Raw genomic sequence first — 22,675 nt, forward strand, 5'->3', positions numbered from 1 at the left:
GATGGGGAGGTAAAAACCATGCCTCTGCTTTTGATATCCCCCCCTCTGCACATGATTTATCTCCGCCAGGGTTGTGTCTTATCCCTGCTTCTGGTCAGACTGAATTAAATACATGCATTTTCTTGGGAAATGTAGACTGATATGTTTATGTTTGTTAATATAATGTGATCAATTAAATTCATTCAATTATTCAAGGACGGTAACTCTTAACATCTATATTGGGCACATTTTCAAGATTTGTAACATTTTATTTAATTCTATAGCAAAAATAGCAGATCTACAAGCTCACACTCATGTCTTGCGAGCTCGTAAATCAGCTATTTTCTCTGCTTTGCTGTTTTAAGATTTTATTTTCAATAAATTGAACCCTCTATATATTGTTGCTGTCAGGCAACTCTTATTTCCATATTTTTTAAATGTTTTTTGCCTTAAATTAATGCCCTAATTTGACAGATCTACAAGCTCAAAACACATTAGAATTTTGAAAAGCAACAGTTTTGGATATGAGGTTTCCAACCGACAGCAACAATATGCACCTTCACTAGGTATGAGGTTGGTTCTAGACATTTTGTGCTTACACCTATATCTTAGCCAAAAGTGTGGTCCATGAAAAGATGGGTACGGGTGATAAAGGTGTTACTTTGGGAAACCAAAGTTGTTTTGATCTTCCTGTGTTTTCAGTCCCTGTCATCCATGTGCCTTCAAGTTTGCAGAAGGAGCTAAACAGCTGACAGAGATCTGCCCAAGTTATACTCCATTGTGTAACGGACTATAAATTAAGCCATCTGCTCGTTTTGATCTGTATTTGTTCTCTTGGAATGGCGCTAATATTTCTCTTTGATCTGAGTCACAAACCGTGACACTGACTTGAGTCATTAAGTACGCAACAGACTACTCATACATCTTAATTACAGGCATGCTTTTTTTGTGTGATTCTATGTACACCCCCAGATGTACACAGTGAGGTCAACAAACTGGTGTTGCGTTTTGATACAGTAAACACTGCAAACCCAGCAAAAGCAAGTCTGCCCTGAACTAAACCAGACCGCTGTGTTAAGCCCGAATTATACACCACCGTTTGAAAGACGGAGCATCCATGATGAGAAAACCATTTCAGAGCGGACATATTGCTTTTTCATTGCACACATCTTGTTCCTCATCCCCTCTATATTTTTATGCCAAAACATGAACAGCTGCTAAGTTCTAGTACCATAAGCTTGTTGTGGTCAAATACAGTAGCGCCATCTAGTCGAAAACATCAGCACCATAAAATTATACAGTCTCACATTTTAAAAAAGTTGTTCCTTTTACAATGTCAGGTATTTACACAGATAATAAAACGCAGGTTGTAGAAAATGACAACATAATCCCTGATGCAAACATAAATAAAAATAAATGTAAACTTTAAAACCAAAAGAAAAATGTAAACTTGTATGTGTGTGATTGTGTGTGTGTGTGTGTGTGTGTGTGTGTGTGTGTGTGTGTGTGTGTGTGTCTGTCTGTCTCTAATACTATAACATGACTTCATAAATTAATGATAAATAAGAGCCAGTGCATAACGTTTTGGTAGGAAATGCTCTATGACACAATAATCACTAAGTGCAAGCAGCAACATCAGGGGCCATCCCAGAAATGCTGACAAGATTTCATAACACTCTACTGAGGGAGACATCTTTACGCAAATGACATGATGTGAAATAACGCGACACACGTTCTTCACATGGGAAACGAGGAAATTATAAAGTTGTGTTAAACAAGTGACATGAATGAAGGAACGGTGGCAATGGTAAAAGGTACGATGAGTTCTGATTCAACGGAGGCTTCCTGTCAGTGAGGTGTGCTGGGGTGATGCGTTTTTGCAAAGCTGGGTTTAGCGAAGTGGGGCAGAGAATAAGGGGGTTGATCTTGGCCCCTCTGGCTACTAAAGGGGTTTCAGTTTTACATCCCCTTAACCCATTCCTACCCAGGAAAGGGATTTTCCCTGTCTAATTTTCTCAGGAATTCAAGCTTTTGGCCTTAACACTCCCTCTCTCACTTCGAAACAAAAGAATCCGGTTTTCTTTCCTGTTGATCTTCATTTGGTGCCTCTGTTTCACGTCACGGTAAAGGGCTCTTCAATGTCTGTGAAAGAGAGAGGGTCCATTCCATGGTCGGAGACTGGAGGTCTGTAGGTCTGGCTGAGTTTTCACCAGTTGTTGGGTAGACGGCTGGCCTCTACGCTGCCTGAGTGATCCAGCTCAGCACTGTCGCAGTCAGAATCATCATACAGGCCCTGTGTTAGAGAAAAGAGCATGGTTTGAGCATTGGCTTGGAGTAGTGGCTCTCAAACTTCTTAATTTCAAACTCTGAGAGTGCACAAATGGAACTCGATTTAGTTGAATATTTTAAAAAAAAATGTTTTTGCGTCTATTTGTTGATAAAAGATCAATAACAACCTGCTTCTCGATTATTTTGCTTAACCTACATGAGCAAGATTAAGTAGCGGTTACAGGTTCTAAATGCCGGTTTCATTGCTCACCCCTACCTCATAGTTGTTGTGGTCCGTGGTGTTGAGCTGGGTCTTGACCTGTTGCAGGGCAGCCTCCTTTTCAGAGAGCCCGTCGGAGGCCAGTCGCGCCGTTTCTGCGGGGTCGGCTGGGATCTCGGAGCCCTGGGAGAGCAGGTCGTCGCTTTTGTCATCCAGACGTTCGTCCGTGTTGGTGCTGACTACGTCGGGTGTGCCGCTGTGGGAGTGGTCCGTTGTGTTGCCCTCCTCGCCGTCTGAGACGGACAGGTTCTCTGAGCTGAAGGTGGACAGGGACTGGCACTTTGTCATGCTCACGGGACGCCTGGTGGACGAGGAGGACCCATAGAAGAGTGAGTAAATACAAAACAATCAAAGGTGCTGTGGTATTATTTATGTTAAAAGGTTAAAGCTCTATATTCTGATATAGTAGTCATTGCTGTAGAGTAGACAGAGTATTTATTCAATAACAGCGGTCTCCAGTGGTCTTTAGTAAACAGAAAACACATTTTCAGGTGGGACACCAATTTCATCCAGTCAGCAGAGAGGACCCTTTTATCAGTTTCAATTTTATATTGTTCCAGTTCCAAGTTTGTCTGTTAATTTTTTTTCCCCCATCACTTTGAATTTCACTTGTTTATTGAAGAGTCCTGATGGGATGAAATTGGTATCCCATCCTGAAAAGGTATTTTCTGTTTAATAAAGAACTAGAGATATGGGGAGAGGCCTGTTACTGAACAAAACACTTTGTAACAATGATAACTATCAGAATGTAGAGCTATTTAACACTTGGCTTTAACCAAAAATATCACTTGCACCACCTTTGATGAAAATGTAGATGTAGTTTTAGTCGCACAACGAAAATAGGCGATGTACTAGCTCACAACTCTTCGCGATACGACGCGTTGTGAGCTTGTAGATCGTAAAGTTTCAGCAAAGCATTAAGAATTGGCATTAACAGAACTGTAGAATAGTACTACTTGTGTGACTATTAGAATGCTAACGAGCCCTGGAGGGGGGGTAAGAAGGAGACGTAAACATGCTGTGTGTTTATTGAATAGCTCAGCACTGTTAACAGGTACACGTAGATATAAATAGTGGTCATAGAAGTTATGTGTTTTAACAGCCCTCACCGTCTCCTTGGCAACTCCACTTCGCTGTCCACTTCCCCTTCTTCCTCCTCTGACGATACTCCGCGTCTCTGCAGAGAACCAACCAATCAGTTTCAACTTGCATAGAGAACCAGACAATCAATTTCAACTTGCACAGAGAAGCAACCAATCAGTTTCAACATGCACCCCTTACCCACTGTGTAGCCTCTCCAACTATTCCACAATCTTAGAATGCTATATAGAGTCTGTGATTACGCCCCCTGAAAGCAGTAATCGTTCATCATTTCCATTAAATGATGATGATAATGATAATAATAATATAATGTAATGTTTTGGAGAAGGGCTAGCTTAAGGCTTTCTGAACCAGTCTCTGTTTCATCCGCAACACTTAGCATAAAGACAGGACTCTGCCAGCAAAACAACTGGTACTGACAACTAAATGGCAACACTGATTACAAAGATTAATGTGTCTAACAAGCCAGTTAGTGTAAGGAATCGGTTGACATTAGTTCATGACAGTCATCTGGTCAACACAAGATCAAGATGCAAAAACCACTATGTTATACCTAAAATAAAAACTATCATGGGAAGCAGATCTTTTATTTTTAGGGCGGTCAAAATATGGAACTCATTGCAATAATTTGGATGTTTGTTTAATGATTCGTGCTTTTTTTTCTTCTGTGTCCTATTTTTATAGTAATAAATAGTTTTTACAATGGTATGCGGTCAGGTCTAGGCCTGGCTCAGGGAGGAGGACGCCCCTGCCATGCATAGTCCACCATGGGTATCCATGGTCATCCCTTAGGTGCAACAGGCCTAAGGCCTAGTAGTAGGTGTGTATGTGAGATGAGTTACATCTTTTTATTGTGTAACTCTGTATATTGGTACTGTTTTTACATTATGGTATGTTGCAATATGTTTATTGTAATTTTTATCAGTATTGTACACTGTACGTATGTAATGTATTGTATTTCTGCTTGCTGGACTCTTGGAAGATTAGCCTTGGCTAAAAGAGATCCAAATAAAATCAAAATCAACACTTTCCAAAAACACCAATACTATATGAACAATATAGGCATTTGGCAGACACTCTTATCCAAACAACATCTCAATTTGAAGATAATCATTTGCTCCCTTGTATAAAACCAAGAACTGAGTTGCTTTTGGGGAAACAGGCTTAAAAGCAGATGTAACTGAAATGTCACCTGACTGCGTGTGACAGCGGCCCTGTAGAGCAGCGCTGCGGGCGTGAGGCGTTGACTTCTAGGCGAGCGCATGATCCCAGTCGCTTCCTCCTTCTCCTCGCCATCCTGGGGCACGCGGGGGGTTCCGAGCACGGACCCTCTCCCCGCGGCGGCCCCCCTCCCGCACGGCGAATCGGGGCTGCTGGAGAACGGAATAGACGCTGCGTCTTCGCTGGGCGTGTCACTGCGCGGAGGAGTCTCTGTGAGATCGTCGGTACACCCGACACCCACGTCTGGCCCGTCCTCTGTCCCTTGCCCTCCATCGCCGGAGGCCCCGAGTCCCGCTGACGCGCTCTGGCTGCCTCCCCTCTCCAGCCCTGGCCTCGACTGTCCCTTCTTGCGGCCCTCTGCCTCCAAGGTGGTGGAGATGAGGTCGGGGCTGGACGAGGACATCTTCTTGAGCAGGAGGTCGTGCTGCAAGCCCCTGAGGGCCGCGCTGGGGTCCAGGTGCTGCTTGTTGCTGGGGACAGAGGAGGTAGTGTTCACCAGAGCTAAGGAATTAGAGAGGGTGGCTTTCAGTTGAGCCAAGTCCCCGCTGCTGCCTTTGCCGGCCTTGCGGTAGCGTGGCTTCCCCCTCCGTGAGCGTCCGGGGGACGTGGAGCCCTTGGTGGGGATGGTGACCTGGGTCATGGAAGAGTCCAGCTTGGGAAGGATGACCTCTGACTTCAGTAAGTCTGGCCTGGAATGAGAAGAGATCGGATAAACCAATCAAAAACAGTGGATAGTAATGCAAGAAGGCTGGATACATATGAGATGCACACCAATTGGTTTAGCCATTAAAGGGACCTTTTGCAGATGTTTTACCTAAATCCCATTGTTCTGATGTGAGGAGATCATATATATATATACGGTATAGTGTGGGTAAAGATTCTGTATCTTCTGTAAATTTCTTATTTTGAGTCATTGGGAGTATAGTCGTATACGTCCACATTTTGTGTAGAAATACACAGAAGTATTTTCCCCACACTATACATATGATCTCATATCAGAACAATGGGATTTAGGTTAAAAAATGGTGAAATGTCTCTTTTAATCTTTACTACTTTGTTTGCAATCCTCCAGTGAAGTGGATATAGAGACATAAAACAAAAATCACTGTGATAAATAAATTGTAATAAATCATTTCAATGCTTCTGCAGCAGCCATGGTCAGGCAAGCGATACCTACAGTATATGTATCAAAATCCATTCCACCAGACTGTTGAACAGTTTCAACCTGGCAACCATCAGATTGCTGAACAAGCACTGAGCCCCGTCTGTTCATGCCAGGCTTCCCTGTCGACACAGGCTGCCTGCCACACAGGATTACATTATTTGTGTATATACTGTAGATGTATATGTTTGTGTACTGTCACTTATGTACTGTATACAGTACACTGACATGTTTGATATCTGACTGCTAAGTGATGTCTCACCTGCACAAGAGACTATACGCACAAGGGACTGTTTCTATATTTGCTTTTTGTTTTGTTTTGTATTTTTAACCATGCACCTTATACTGAAATCGCTCGTATTATATTAGGATATGACCTGTTTTCCTTGTTTACCCCTTTCTTTCTTCTTTGACACTGCAAATAATGAGCGGAGCTTGTACAACAGAGAAGTAGAATTTCACCCACTATTTTGTAAACCTGTGATGTGACAAAAAGGTAGAATCTTGCGTCTTTAATCTTGAACTCCTTGTCACCTCACCTCTTACTGTGTGATGGCAGTTTCTGAGGTACATTGCGTTTCTTCATGAGTTTCTCCATGGAGTTGGATGAGGCTCCCTGTCTGGAGCTGTGGTGCTTATTGAAGCAGCCGGGGTACTTCTTGTCCAGAGACTGCTCCCTCCTGTAAGACACAGCACACCAACACAACACTTACTTAACCACTTCAACCCTCTATTAGTAACTGTAAGTAACTGTGCTTGAAGCGCTTCTACAACAAATCTCTTTGCCAAAAATAGCCGATCTACAAGCTCACAACGCATCGCAAGAGAACCGAATTCTGACATCACTGCCGCTAGAGGCCGCTATTGTCACGGAGTTCCATTGAAAATACCATAGGGTCTCAATAGCATCGTGGCATATACGAACTGTGTTCCAAAAATAAACAAATGTGATTTTTCTCATAAGGATATGAAGCATCACCTGACAGTGAAAAAGTAGAGGCAATACAGTACCTAATTATCCAACCCGATGACAATAATTGTTTTGGGATTGCTTGCCCCCAAAATACATGGGGCAAAAACAAAAGAAACGTGGGGAAGCAGCATTTGGTTTTTATGCACCACATATCTGGAACAAACTCCCAGTCTTCTGCCACTCTTATTTCTTTTAAATCTCAACTTAAGACCTTTCTGTTTGCCGCTGCCTTTGATTGAGTTGTTTTTTCTTTCTATTCTACTTTGTAATTGTATTTTTTTATTTTGTACTTCTTTTGCTTTATGTATCTTAATGTGATTTTATAATTGTGTTTCCTTTGCTTGATGTTTTGTGTAAAGCACTTTGAATTGCCTTGTTGTTGAAAAGTGCTATACAAATAAAATTGGATGTTTATAATAATAGATTATGATTACATAATATTGATTTACTTCAAACAACTTCTCTTTAACTTTGGATTCATTCCAACTTTATTCTTGGGGAAAACGTGGCAGCCCTAGCAGATGACATTCCTGATGTAGCAGATAGAATTTACACACACCAATATTTTCACGGGGTGTGCACACACACGCACTTTGGTGTCACACAGAATTTCGTCACAGGGTTTGCACACGTACACGCACTTTGGTGTCACACAGAATTGCGTTTGGTCGTCTGTGTGTAATGTTTATATTGGTAGGCCATATACTGTACAGTTCGGTAGCACCCCCAATTAATACTCAAGCTCCCCCTCAGCACACCCAATAAAAATCCACTGGCGCCGCCACTGCATTACCTCATTATTATATTTAAGGACAGAACTAAGCAGTTTGAAAAGGAGTTTGGTGAGATAATTTGGCTGCCATGTCCACATATTTCTACTGATATGACTTCTATCCACATGTTACAGAGCTGGTGTTTAACCTGACTTTCAGTCTGGAGTGACTGACACATTAAAGCGTCACGGCGGTCTCGCTTGTCGAAAAGAATAATGTGTTTCAAGTGATGCAATGCATTGTTACAGTGGCTTGAAAATCTGTTCTCTTCGTCATACTACGGAGTATACATTAAGCTTAGTCATACGGCAGTCTAGCACGCTGAAAATGGCAGATCTACAAGCTCCCAAGGCGTCATTTTTGGCACAGAACCTCATTGTGTGCCGAAAATAAGTATAAATCAGTCTTTAGGCTTTAAGTTGAAGCATCCATACTTGAACAGTTCTTTCTCTTTGAGTTCCAGTTGAAGCATGACAGCATTCAGTTCCATGTAGAGGTTGTTGGCTCTCTCCAGCTTCCTCTCATAGTGCTCCCGGATGTCCAGCGCATGTCTGTGTGTACAGGGCATGTACAGTCAACACACACCCATATATGTACAGTACTGGCACTACATGCATTTTTGCACGAGTTGTGTTTTTCATGCTTTATGTCAGTGATTCTCAACCTTTTTTTCAAGGACAATTTGTTATCTTTGGGACCCCAATCAACACTGTAAAATCCTCCCTGTTAATTAAACCCCTGACAGTGTACAAATGTCAGGGAATGTTGGTTCCAAGGACCGCGGAACAACACTTCGGTCAAGAACACTATTGTTTGATTCAAACAGTTTGTTTGAAGTTGTGATTAATTCGTTTGCGCAAGTAGACAAAACAGTAGAATAAACATTTTATATAGTTAGGGTGTTTTTATGATATCAGTGTCAAAGAAGACATGTTATAGAAACATAATCTCAATATTAAGAAATAGACAGAAAACCTAGTGTCTCGCCATGTAGACACTTATTGGCTCTCAAATTGTAACAATATTTAACCTTATGGGTCCATTTAAGTTAACACAGATTTGACTATATCCTCCCCCTTCATGTTTTATGTGTCCCCTTTTATTTATGGGTCCCTGGTTGGATAGTTGTGTTCTTGACCTGAGCTCTTCTCTGCGTCGTATGATCAGTTCCTCATCCAGCCTGTGGAGGCACGTCCCCTCAGATTTAATCTTCTCAAAATGGCTCCTCACCTCTTCTCTCCACTCCGCCTGCTCCATCACAGCAGACATAGCAACCATCAAAGCCAGTAATCCAACAGCACATCATTTTCAAATGTTTCAGGGTTAGAGGGGGAAGTTATTTTAAAAATACAAGCGATAACATTATTTGTTCTGCGTGTTAATGATTACGATATAAAGCCTGATTTGTACTTGTTGTATGATTGTGTCCCAAGCTGAAAATACCTGATCTACAAGCTTACAAGCGCTGTGAGTGTTTAGATGGGCTATTTTTGGCATGGGACACCGTCGTCCAATGGATTATATACATGAGCCATAAGGGTGGTCTAATAGGTTGATATTACAAACTAATATATATTTTTTCTTCTCCTTATAGCTGTTCCACTTCAGAAAAGACAGATGACAGAAGTGTAAATGCTACTATGCACCTTAGAATCGCCTGGGAAAAAGCGTTTGCTATGCAAATGAGGCCTGCGTGTGTCAAACCAAAGCCATCATAGCTTTGGGAAGACAACCCGAGATACTGGATGAACTGACACAACACCAACACCAACACCAAAAAGTGCAGCGTGAGCATTTTCTGGAACACAGTGGAGCGTGACAGCCGTTAGCTGTTAGCTGTCAAATCAAAGGATAAAGGGGTTTAGATATGTGTGTGTGTGTGTGTGTGTGTGTGTGTGTGTGTGTGTGTGTGTGTGTGTGTGTGTGTGTGTGTGTGTGTGTGTGTGTGTGTGTGTGTGTGTGTGTGTGTGTGTGTGTGTGTGTGTGTGTGTGTGTGTGTGTGTGTGTGTGTGCGCGTGCGTGCGTGTGTGTGTGTTCTGCTCTTCTTATCAAGCTAATGGACTTTGTGAGCACTCTCCTATCTCCCTCTCTCTCTCTCTCTCTCTCTCTCTCTCTCTCTCTCTCTTCCACTACCCCCTCCTCTCACTCTTTCTCTTTCTGTCTCTCGTTCCTCTGCGCTCCACCATTAAAACAATCAATATACTCCCCCCAGAAAATACTTCTCACTAACGTCACAAGAAAAATCCATTATAGGGGGAGAAGGGAATAAAAGTGGTGTGGTGGAGGCGGGGGGGGGGGGGGGGTTACACAAGGAGAACGGGGATTGGATGGGGTAGAAGGATCGAGCGGCAGACAGGGGAGGGACGAGGAATGATTTGTGTTTTGCGTCATTAGCTATAATCAAGTGAAGGGGCAGTGGTTTTGCTGCAAGCAGAGGAAATGCACGACGCACTGATAGTTTGTAGTACATGCGTATACAGTACAGTACACACACGGGTGTCTACAGTACATTGTGAGCGCGTGCGCATATTTGCGCATGGTCTGTCTGCAAGCTTGATTACGTGTACGCGTGAGCATGCGCATGCGTCGCCCCTGCGTCGTAAAAGGGGTGTGTGGTTCTACATGGATGCCTGAGTAATGACATGCGTGTCCTCCACATGTACATGTACATTTCCAAGGGCCTCGTCCTTCAGCGGCGTGTCTTTTATTAGCCTGATAAATCTTGCAGCAGCAGACAGCAGGCTGATTGAAGCAGAGGGGAGGATATACACGCCACAACGGGTGTGTTAGAGCAGTGTGATTCTCTTTCATTTGAAGGACCCCCAGTTTGATATGCATTAGGCCACGGACCCCCATTTCATAGGATTTCTTAAATCTCAATCTACACCGTAAAGTCCTCAGTCTTCATTTAACTCTGAGAGTGTGCAAATGGAACCAAATGTACCCGTAACAGCACTCCCTGTCGGGAGATGTTGCTTAACCCCCTTAAACCCTATATACTTTGTTGACCGTGGTTATTTTTGGGAATGTTCACCTATTTTCTATTATGATATGCCCAGAACAGGGACAGAAAAGAAAGTCACCAACCTGGGCATGGAAGTAAGTCTCTTGCGGCGTGGACAGAATGTCTGCAGCAGCAATGTCCAAATGTAAGAGAATCTGTCGGAATGAGGGTCTGTTTCTGGGTTTGCTGCTCCTGTCGGCAGAAAAAGTGTTGTCTTTGTCAGTAAAAGATTTTACTTTTGTATTTCACTGCTCTCTACCCAAACTCCAAAGTAAAACATTTCTTTTTTTCAAATCAAGTCAGGTCAAACTCTGTTTATAATTCACATAACAAGAAATAACAAAAATACTAACCAAAGAAAAATAACTAATACAAAACGTAATATACCAAAAAACTGTTCAAAACTGCATGTAATACACAAAACAATATGTACCGTATACTGTATAAGACATTCTCGTCTCTCTGTATTGATCCTGTTATTTTATGCCACCGATCTGACAATTTCACTCCCTTCCATTTTCTCCCTCTAAGTCACTCTTCTTCTGTCTCCTCCCACTCACCAGCATTGTCGTAGCAGGATCTTGAAGCCATCTGGACAGCTATCGGGGACAGGCAGGGACAGGCTGTTGTTGCCCACTCCCCAGATGATGGCCGATGAGTCCACGTCTTTGTAGGGCACCTCTCCTGTCAACATCTCCCACAGCACCACCCCAAACGACCTGCACAGAGATGTTCCAGGGACCGTTAGCCGTTTACAACAAATCGGCCAGACGTGAAATGACCTGATGAAGGTCTAGACTGGAACTGGAACGCAGCCTTTCAACTTTACTACAAAAAAAAAAAGAATATCCTGTTTTAAATGCTGAGAGTCTTGGCCTGGTCATGTAGGAGGAATCTTTGACGTGACAGTTGCTGTTTTTCAAACATATGCATACCATGTTAAGCTAACATAATGCCTTCTTATCTATTTTCCATATAAAACTCATTTTTGGGGAGCAGGTATTCCATTGTGATGGTATTCGCATTGTCGGCAAGTGAATGCGACACCATCATACTACGGAGTGTAGTATATCTGGTACTTGATTTTGTGTGTGTGTGTGTGTGTGTGTGTGTGTGTGTGTGTGTGTGTATGTGTGTGTGTGTGTGTGTGTGTGTGTGTGTGTGTGTGTGTGTGTGTGTGTGTGTGTGTGTGTGTGTGTGTGTGTGTGTGTGTGTGTGTGTGTGTGTGTGTGTGTGTGTGCACGCGTGCATGCGTTCATGTGCATGCGCGTGCGTGCGAGCTGTAAAAAGGCCATGTAGTGGTTTTCTTTATCTTTCCCTGGTGGATCCATTCTTGATCTGATTGGTGCCAAGGATATAGACAGGTATTGCGATAACAAGCGTGATATACTGCATAATTCATAGTCACCTGAACTATCTACCCGATAAAATAGATAGTATCTATCTAAAACGTTCACTCAAAGGTGATTCCCCCTTCCACTTCTTACACTAAACGGGCAGTTATTCTAACACAACTCCATCTACAGTAGGCCTGACAAAGGTGGCTGAAGATGTCCTGAAATGGCCACTGTTCCACAGCTCTACCACTGTTGGTCTGCATGGGGACCTGTGATGTAGGCCCATGGGACGACGGTAACTATGGAAGGTTTGTTGATGATGGAGCCTTGAATCGCCATGGTGACCCACCCACGTAGGTGCCAACAGCATTGCACGGCATTGAGGATGTGTGTGTGTGTGTGTGTGTGTGTGTGTGTGTGTGTGTGTGTGTGTGTGTGTGTGTGTGTGTGTGTGTGTGTGTGTGTGTGTGTGTGTGTGTGTGTTAGCATGTATGTTTAGAGTTTCTTCATCTCCTTGCTTAGCATTCATAGAGGAGCATAACTTTCACCTGTGTTTTCATGGGGTTGTGTGGTATAGTACCACATCTATTACTGTATGCAGACAACCTAATGGATGTCAGAAAGATGATGGATGGTTGTTAATGGGTATTATGTAGCACCACCGTACAGTAAAGCATCCATCAATAATTTAACTGGTGACTCATTCCGATTGATTTGGTCTTTTATAACAGCATAGAGAGCGATACATGTAATTTAATTTCCCATCGGTTTGATGTTGGTTGCATATGAAATATATACGATTTCAAATGCATAATGCAGTGGTTCTCAAACATTTTCATGTCAAGGACCCCCAAATTGATATGTATTTGGCCACGGACCCCCATCTGAAAGGATTTTGTGCCAGGGACCCCGGAAGAGAACATTTGTGTTATAAATGTCTACGTTATTCCAAAAAAACATAAAAGAATAATAATCAAAAATAGCCTGAGATAGAGCTTGTAGATTGGCAATTTTTGAACTGCAGTATAAAATAAGTTTAAAGAGGTTAAACTGATTGTGATGCTATATTAACACCTTTTTGCTGGGGACCCCCTGGAACCCCTTCAAGGACCCCTGGGGGTCCCCAGACCACACTTTGAGAACCACTGGTATAATGTGAGAGAAATAGAGTGGATGTGGCTTACAGAATGACAGAGTGAGAGAATGTTCATTGGTGCACTGATCTCATTCTGCTGGCTCAGCTCATTTTGTCCTTCAATTTTTAATCAGGAGAGTTGAGTTATTGGTGCTGAGCTGGGAAATACTATAAAGTGGGCACTACTAGCTAGTTGTATATCTTACTGTTGTGTATTGCCGTGGTTCTCAAACTTTTTCATGTCAAGGACCCCCAAACTGATATGTATTAGGCCGCTGACACCCATTTGAAAAGATTTTGTACCAGAGACGCACAGAAGAGAAGATTTGTGTTTTTTCCAAATTATTCCACAATTTTCTTTTCTTTTTTGTGATGCTATATTAACACATTTTGCTGGTGACCCCCTGGAACCCCACAAAGCCCCCTGGGGGTCCCCGGACCCCACTTTGAGAACCACTGGTGTAAGGGCTTTAGAAACAGTTCTTGTTTCCAGACCCTGGGGTCAACTAGAATAGTCAATGTCCAAACTGATGTACTGACTGATTGACAGACTAACTAACGTGTCATATGATTGTGTCGCCAAAAATAGGTATTTGTTAGTTATTATTTGGGAAGATAAACGCGTTCATATTGAAACGTAACATTGAATTAATTTAAGAACGAATGACAACTTCCAGTTCGCCAATTCTGCCACCAGAACAGAAAACAGATTAGAAGGAAGTAGGTTTCAGTTTACGAGGGTGCGACTGAGCTAGGCTTAGTTTTATTTTAGATTGAATAAAATAAGGTTTCATTTAAGTCAACTTACAGGATGTTGTACTGCATTTAAATCATTATGTTATGTCATATTGAATGATAAGTTACATTGTATGCAGTTACAATGATTTCCTACAATCATTTTCCAGGATTATCCAGAACCCTGGTAGAGCTGTCACAGAATGTTAGTACAAAATAAAATGAACAACATACAGTACAACAAAAGACCCAACCACAACCTCTTTCTCTCTCTTTCTCCCTCTCTCTGACACTCAGTGTGTGTACAGTAATTTACATACATTTAAACTAAATTCTATACACCCCATGCCCTCTTATTTTCTTTTCCTACATCAAAAGCTTTTTAATCCTATTTTCACATCTCTGCTAATGCACTGCTGGCCCGTGGCCAAACCCACTGCAGGCTTGGAAGGTTACTCCAGCCTCTCCTGAGCACTGCAGCATCTGGTGAATCAATTATTAAATTAGCCAGCGTTCCTTTCAGGACGGAGAGGGGGAGAGCGAGAGAGAGAGAGAGAGAGAGAGAGAGAGAGAGAGCGAGAGAGAGAGAGAGCGAGAGAGAGAGAATGTAGGAGTGGAGATTAGTGCTAAACTCAGGGCAACCCATCTGATATGGTAGTGGGCCTATACGATTTCATGTAATGAGATATTGTACATAATACCACATAGATTTTTCTGGTAATAGGATAGCAAACTGTATAGTAAAGTATAACTAATGGGATCCTATGTTGATTTAACGAGAGATTACACTAATCGTGAGGAGAAAATTTGGAGGGAAAAAAAGCAGTTTTACCACGTAAACCACCATTTATACTTTGACATTTATACTTTGTGATATAAAATAGCGAATGAATAGCGACAACAGAAAAAATAGCAGATCTACAAACATCATACATGTTTCACCTATTATGATGTGCCCAAAATAGGGACAGCAGGTTGAAAGTAATTAAAGAGGGGGGCTGACACTTACCAAATATCAACCTTCTCTGAGACAGGCTCATTGCGAATGACTTCAGGAGCCATCCAAGCCACCGTACCAGCAAAGGACATCTTGGTGCTCTTGTCACTAAGCTCCTTGGATGTACCGAAATCAGAGATCTTCACTGCGTCATCGTAGGTGATCAGCATGCTGTAAACAAAGAATCGGAAGAAAAAGAAACATGCCTGAAGTTTATGTCTCAAGTATGATCAAAAGAACAACCTATGGACAAATGTAAAGGACGGCTATATTTAAACATCTATTTGTTGAACGTATAAATTTAAAATAAAATAAATGCCATTTTGACTCATCTTTACAATAAGTATACATTAATGCTGCTACTTGATACAATTCTTACACACAGAAGAAGACAGTTCTTCAGAAATGAACCAAGAAAATTTGTCAAGTCTGCAACACAAACCACGCTCTGCAGTAGTGGGCTTGACCCTCGTGTCCCTATTGTGGGCATGTCATTATAGGTGAACATTCAATGAAAATAGGCAATATTTTGCAGAAATTAGCAGTTGCAACTCGTTGTGATAATGCAACGTTTCTTCTCTGGCGATTGGGTTGATGGATAAGGCTTATCGTCTAGCTATCACTCATGTAATATTTGCTGTTTGTTGTATCATTGGGAGTTACATACAGTTCAATCAACGCAGGTCCATTGAGTGACTCACTTGGGTGACTTGAGGTCTCGGTGGATAATCTTGTGAAGATGCAGGTAGTTCATTCCCCCTGCGATACCCATAGCCCACTCCATCAAGAGGGAAGGGGTGATCTTTCTGCCTGCCCTCAGCACTTCGTACAGTTGGCCCTGGGCACAGTATTCCATGATGATGCAGTAACAAGGAGCCTGGGTACAGATACCCCTGAAACAGCAGAGAATTACAGTGGATGTTAGTTGGCATGCTACAATGCTTAGTACAGGGATAATAGTGGAACAGAATAATGTACAACAGAGCTACAGAGCTACAGAGCTACAGAATACAAGCAACAGTGTTTAAATTAAACACTTTGGATGTGTTTCTGTGTAGTAGAATAGATATAAAATAAGTATCTGTATTTTTTATGGTCCGTGAAAACACAGCCAAAACATACCAAAAACCAAGTTACACTGATATCATAGTAGAATTGCACAATGATCATGCCAAATGTTTTCTATTTTATCTCAAAGAAATCATTCAATCATTCAATCACTAGTGCATACAGAGAGATACAGTTTCATTGGTAGACTCTTACGCTTCAGTAAATACCGTCAGGGCTCTACAGTGTGAATATTTCACTTGCTTTTGCACCTAAAAATAGATATGTGCAAAATGGACAAATAATTTATGAACAGTGTGTGAAATTGCACATAAGGCATTGAATGAGGAATCTGATCTAACTTTTCACGAATTAAAGGAGGTTTATTAGCATTTTGCCCCAGGCTATGGGATCCGTAGTTGTGGTCCCATAACCCAGACGGATGGCCACGTCGTGGTTTTATTGGTTGTTCGTTGGTTGTCAGGGTGACTGTTGTAGGGGTTTGTGAATTTGGCCTCTGCTGTGAGTGGAGATGGGGGGGGAGTGATTCACGGGAACAGTGCCAGAGTTAATTGATTGGCAAGTGATTCCAATTTTGTAATTGTGCGCTCCTCTTTATGGTAGCATAGTGGACCCTGTCCTCAGGGCTACACTCACACACACAACACCTGAAAGAACGCCAGCAGAGAGAGAGAGAGAGCTGGCTCAATGGTACAAAGTTATAAATTACTTTGATTTAAATGCATAGCAAGCAGCAGACCTAGCAAGGCAGGGCTATATAGACTTGGCACACCAATAATCCTGAGTTGTTCACGTACATGTCTAGTCAATAAAGTGCAGAAGCTTTAATTACAAAATGGTTTCATCAATTGTGTCGGCAAGACCCCACTGTAGCACTCATGTGACATACTGTAACAACCTATAGGCGGACGGGGGACATATGAAAAAACGTTAGCATCGATCTCTGACTATCCTGCACTCACTTGAACGTGATGATGTTGGGGTGTTTGAGCTTGCGTAAGTGCTTGATGTCTGTCTCTTTGATGTCTCTGACTTTCTTCACAGCCACCTCCTTGCCGTGCAGTTTGCCCAGGAAGACGGCCCCCTGGGCCCCGCTGCCGACCCACTGCAGGTCTGAGATCTCCTCAAACGGAACCTCCCACAGCTCTGAGACACAGAGAGAAGACAGGGGTGGAGAGGTTAGTGTGTGTGTGTACAGCATATAGAGAGGAGAGAGCTACAATAGAGAGATGGATAAACAGCTGGCAAAGACTTTTTCAGAGGATCTGAATGAATCATCCTAAAATGGTGTGGCTTCCCTGTAAAACTGATAAGGCTTTCAGACAGTTACTGCAGCTAAATGAATTAGCAGTTATCTGGCTTACTGACTTGAATCCCTTTACACATAATAGCCTACATCTTAACCACTTGAACCCTATAGCATCCCTATTCTGCGCATGTCATAATAAGCTAACATTATATGATTTGTGTTGTTGAAATGTAAAAAGACTTGTTTTCGTAGACCTGTCCGCTTGTTTCTCTCACATAATCTGGCAACAGTGGACATAAGCATAGAGACAAAGCCTGTTCTCGACAGCTAGGTCCCTTCGGCGCAACGCTGTAAAAATACATTAGAGTTACAATCCGTAGGTTTTATGTCTCTCCTGACGGAGAGAGCTAATTGCAACGTTGTCAGACCTACAATAAAGATGGCGGCGCATCTAGTGTCCAATCCATGCTGTCTGCTTAAAATAACTTTATTATCACTGCCAAGCAGCCAGTGTCCTAGCCCAGTGGTTCTCAACTTTTTCAGGCCGCGACCCCCCAAAATAATCATATTTGAACTGGGTACCCCCCAAAATAATCATATTTGAACTGGGTACCCCGCAAAATAATCATATTTGATGTGGGGACCGGCTAAAATAATCATATTTGAACTGGGGATTGCCCAAAATAATCATATTTGAACTGGGGACCCCCAAAATAATCATATTTGAACTGAGGACCCCCACAATAATCATATGTGAACTCCCCACCCTGTAACTTTAGGAGTTGAGGCATTACATTTACTTTGACTCAGTTCCCACGGATACATATTGTGAAAATAGCAGATCTACAAGCTCACAATGCCTCTTTCTTATATTATTTGACAATTTGGCCAATGTTTGACCAATTTTTATAATTTTACAATTTTAGTTTGTTAATTACTTCAAATGCAATAATGTTCTTTTTTATTTATTTTTATTTAGGTATTAAAAAGGACTTAAAATTCATTAAATTGTCACTTTACTGTCATCTGGGGACCCCCCCCCCCCCCCCCCCAAATCATGTGGTGCCCCACGGGGGTCCTGACCCACAGGTTGAGAAGCCCTGTCCTACCCTATGCCATGGTCTACATTTCTCAATGGAAGAGACCACCTCCAACCACTGAAGATGCACTAGTTATAATGTATTAACATACATTTACTCTACCATTGGTTAACACACGAACCTTAGCTTATAGACTTTTAGAGATTTGGTGTAGATGGGAAAAGGATGGGGCCAATCAAGTACGCACCCCTGAGGCTCCCCGGTCACCGAAGAATATAGGATTTTTGTGGTTAAACTGACTGACTGTCTGTCTGTCCGATAGTGGCTTAGTTGTGTGTGGTCGCAGCTAAAACAGTGAGGTACAGTAAAGCAATTACAGGATGAACTAAGAGACACACACACACACACACACACACACACACACACACACACACACACACACACACACACACACACACACACACACACACACACACACACACACACACACACACCGCGTGTGTGACCCCCTGTTCTGTACTTGAACCCTCGCTGTACCTCAACCTGAGACGTTGGGGTATGCATGCATGCAGACAGACAGGGAGCTCTAATCTGCAGTGGATAATACTCGCTCAGTCCCCTAAATCCTGCTTAGCACCATTGTGGGGCTGCCACATAACATGATTCCAACACTCAGCAGGGGGGCGGAGGGGGGAGAAGGGATTTGAGAGCCCAATGTTAGGTGTATGGTGGAGGAAGTAATGGTACTGTGGGTATTGCACGTGGGCCCCCAAATATTTGGCAACACACTAGGATTTTAATTATGATATAACATTAGAATATTAAAAAAGTGACACCAATAAATAAGAACTTAAAAGTATACTACGCTAGTTCCATTGATCCAAGGTGGAACACAATCGATTTGATCTATCATTCAAATAAATATGCTCTGCCATGCGTTGTGAGCTTGTACTGTAAATCTGCAATATTTGATATGTTTGGAGAAGAAAAACACAATAATGACGCCAGGGTTAAAGTGGTTAAGGGAAGGGGGCAAGAGGGGGATTCTCCACAGATCAACCAGGGGTCTGTGAGGCTGGGGGGCAGACAGACAGACAGACAGACAGGCAGACAGACAGACAGCTTAATAGAGAGGATGCACGGTCCAGGGCAGACGCACCACTGCTGTTCTGCACCGCGGGAGCGGAGATAGAAATGCATCCATCATATTAATCAGGGCGATATGAATGATTAATGATCTCTGGGCGATTGATTGGGTTTTCTGCCTCTAATGAGCCCATAAAACGTTCTATCAAGCTATATCAGATACATCAGATATGTAAACCCCTAGCATCCTCCCCACGTCTGTCTCCTTTGATCCGATAAACGGGAATCATTTTAAGACATTTAACAGAGCCCCTGCATTTTCTTTTTTTAGAATCAATAAAAAACGAACAGCTGAATCCTGCTCAAAACAAAGTAAAATCCAAAGTATAATTCTCATTATCCACTGTGGAATGACTGTTCATATTTACCCACACTACTGGAGATAGGTTGTTTATGTACACTATGACTGTATTTATATACAGTATTTACACCTCTGAATGCTACTGTTAATACTGTTGATATACTGTTTAACTACTTTTGACTGTTTTACCGCATACAGCATGAACATGTCAAATCCCAGGTAGTGAAAGTGCAGAGGGCCAAGCAAGACCCTAAATCTCCTTTTGTTTTGTTTATTCCTAACCCCTGTGCGTTACTACCTGTTTACTCTTACTATTATCATTATTATTATTTTGTATCTGTCCTGTATTTCAACTGTGACCCAGTCATGATGACAGCTGAATTTCTCCCGTGTGACAAAAAAAATAAAGGTCTCTCCTCAGTGTTACCTTAACTCAGAAACTGTACAACTGTAACCAAATGGATTAGGTTACCGTCTCTGAGTTACAAATGGATAAATTACTGTAACATGGGAGGAGGATTTTTACTGTGTATGCTGTGACAGTGTTCCATTAAAGCCCCTTATTTATTTACTCTCCTTCTATAATGCCATGCCAGCTAATAGTCGGACTGTCTGAGAGACAGCACGGGTGCAGATGGGCTTGGAGCGATAATAGGAAGGGATGAAAGGCAGGGGAAAGGCGACAAGGAGATATAGATGGAGCGGGGGAGGGGAGGGGAGGAGGGGGGGGGGTTGCTGGAGTCAATTGGGTGATAAAACGTCAGAGGAATAGCAGCCGAGAGAGAGAGAGAGGTATGAAACCCTCACCCCCATCCTCGACATGGTGTGTGTGTGTGTGTGTGTGTGTGTGTGTGTGTGTGTGTGTGTGTGTGTGTGTGTGCGCGCGCGCCCGCACTCCAAAGTGTATGCATGGCCTGCGAGTGATAGTGCATCTATGTGATTGCGTACAATACTCGTTAGCGCCACGGTCGCATGTGTGCGTGCCTACCTACCAATACTGAAACCCTCAGTGCTCTGTGTGTGCGTGCGTGCGTGCGTGCGTGCGTGCGTGCGTGCGTGCGTGCGCACGCATGTGCCAGGTTTGTGTTAATAGAGATGAGAGGTGCGCAGGTCAGCGCGTGGCCATACATTATGCATGAAGCAGATTTGGCAGAGGGGTCCCAGGGGAGCTCTGCGCCATTGTAGTGACTGCAGACATAAACAACACAGCGTCACGGGCAAGCTGGTTTCACTAGGGAGTGTGGGGGCAGGGAAGAGGATGGGAGCAAAATAATAGTAGGTGTTCTCTGTATGTGTGTGTGTGTGTGTGTGTGTGTGTGTGTGTGTGTGTGTGTGTGTGTGTGTGTGTGTGTGTGTGTGTGTGTGTGTGTGTGCGTGTGCGTGTGCGTGTCTCTCTCCTGTCAGAGAGAGTGCTTGTTTACAACATGGCTTTTGTGGGAGTCATTTCACTACCGACTGGTTAATGTAATTAAATTGGAGGATAGAATCACATAATTACCATATCAAAGCTTCAGCCTGGAATTAAAGGCAAGCTAGTGGTTGCTTTTCTTGGGGTGCTAATATAAAGTAAAAGCAATCATTAGTTCCACTGTGTGTGTGATTGTGATTGTGTGCGTGTGCGTGTGCGTGTGTTTGTGTGCATTTAATGGTGGAAGCTGTGCCTGTCTGTGGGGGTTCGGCGGTGGGTCTTACCCTCCAGGTTGTGTTTGTGCTCTGTGGAGTAGGCTTTGCCAATCATTGTCCAGACAGGCCTCAGACACCCAAACAGTCCCTCCAGGAAGCCTCCTCCCCCTCCGGTGGACTGGCACTGTAACCGGGCATCGCCCGCCTGGCTCCTGACCGCGCTGCACTCCCCGCCGTTCCCCTCGCCCTCCGTCCTCCCTGAGCTGCCGTCGTTCTCGTGGAGCTTCAGCACGGTGTTGTTAAACTGCTCCTGCTGCTCCTCGCTTGGCGTGGGGCTGTGTCCACAGGTGTGCCCTCCTCCTCCTCCTCCACCTCCTCCTCCGCCACCACCTCCACCCTCCGGCTCCACCGCACCACCCATGTCTATAGAGAGGACATTGCGTAGGACACACTGGGTGGGGGTCAGGTCCATTTCCGGGGTGCATGGCGTTTCGGCCCGTCTAAAGGCGGGCGGCTCGGAGAGTGGCGAGTTGAAGCCGGAGAGGGAGGGAGAGGGGGCACGGCTTTCGTGGATCAGTGCCATGATGGGGGTCTGCAGTCATTGGAACAAGCCAGAAACTAAGAGCCTTGACGAGAGAGAGAGACAGAGAGAGAGAGGGAGAATGGATATTGTTATGAGAGCCACATAGAAAACAACAATCTTAGTGAGCTTTTACATGGTAATAATACATTTCACAGTAGAACATTTTTAAATATACAGTTGATACACTTGACAGGAGTGCGCCGCCTTACATTTTCTGGACATGCATCTGGAAATGTTGTCAGCTACATATTATTTTCCTGCTAATCAGCTGTCAGGGTGGTTTGGTGGTTGGCAATCTGGGAACCCATAGGCAAAAAAGTTTTTTTTCCCCCTTTGAATTTGCAGAGCTTTGAATCTGTCTTGAGAGATTAGGGGGCTGGTAACCCAGGAAGAGTAGTCTTCACTGTGGTGAGGACTAATGGGGATCCGTAATAAACAATAAACAGTAAACGTAAGTGTCCAAGGTTTTGTCTTCTGGCCTTTGTGGAGAGGGGCACTGATTTACACCTATGGATTTAATAGAAGTATCAAAACAAAACCTAGTTCATTACAAGTTGCACATTCAGTCTGTTTTTTACACTCCTAAGATACATTTATAATTAGATTTTGTGTCTCACCCGGCTATTTATTTTGGAAATTCTGTCAAGGCAAAGCAGTATTCCATTTTTTAAGACACATGTCATATAGTTTAATAAAAGGT

At 43.1% G+C, this 22,675-nt stretch overlaps 1 protein-coding gene across 1 annotated transcript; it reads right to left on the minus strand.

The window, feature by feature from the left end:
* Positions 1–2,135: 2,135 nt before the first annotated feature.
* On the minus strand, positions 2,136–21,975 carry LOC311048187 (mitogen-activated protein kinase kinase kinase 12-like; the record flags this gene model as incomplete). The annotated part of the gene is made up of 13 exons (XM_084061273.1): positions 2,136–2,272; positions 2,525–2,828; positions 3,637–3,704; positions 4,821–5,538; positions 6,551–6,691; positions 8,192–8,308; positions 8,896–9,005; positions 10,845–10,953; positions 11,322–11,480; positions 14,978–15,136; positions 15,667–15,858; positions 16,996–17,179; positions 21,462–21,975. The coding sequence occupies 13 exons, from the start codon at positions 21,973–21,975 to the stop codon at positions 2,186–2,188; spliced, it is 2,862 nt and encodes a 953-aa protein (XP_083917399.1). The 3' UTR covers positions 2,136–2,185.
* Between the last annotated feature and the right edge of the window lie 700 nt (positions 21,976–22,675).

Source organism: Gymnoscopelus microlampas (assembly GCF_963454915.1).
Source record: "Gymnoscopelus microlampas genome assembly, chromosome: 7".
NCBI classification, from domain to species: Eukaryota; Metazoa; Chordata; class Actinopteri; order Myctophiformes; family Myctophidae; genus Gymnoscopelus; species Gymnoscopelus microlampas.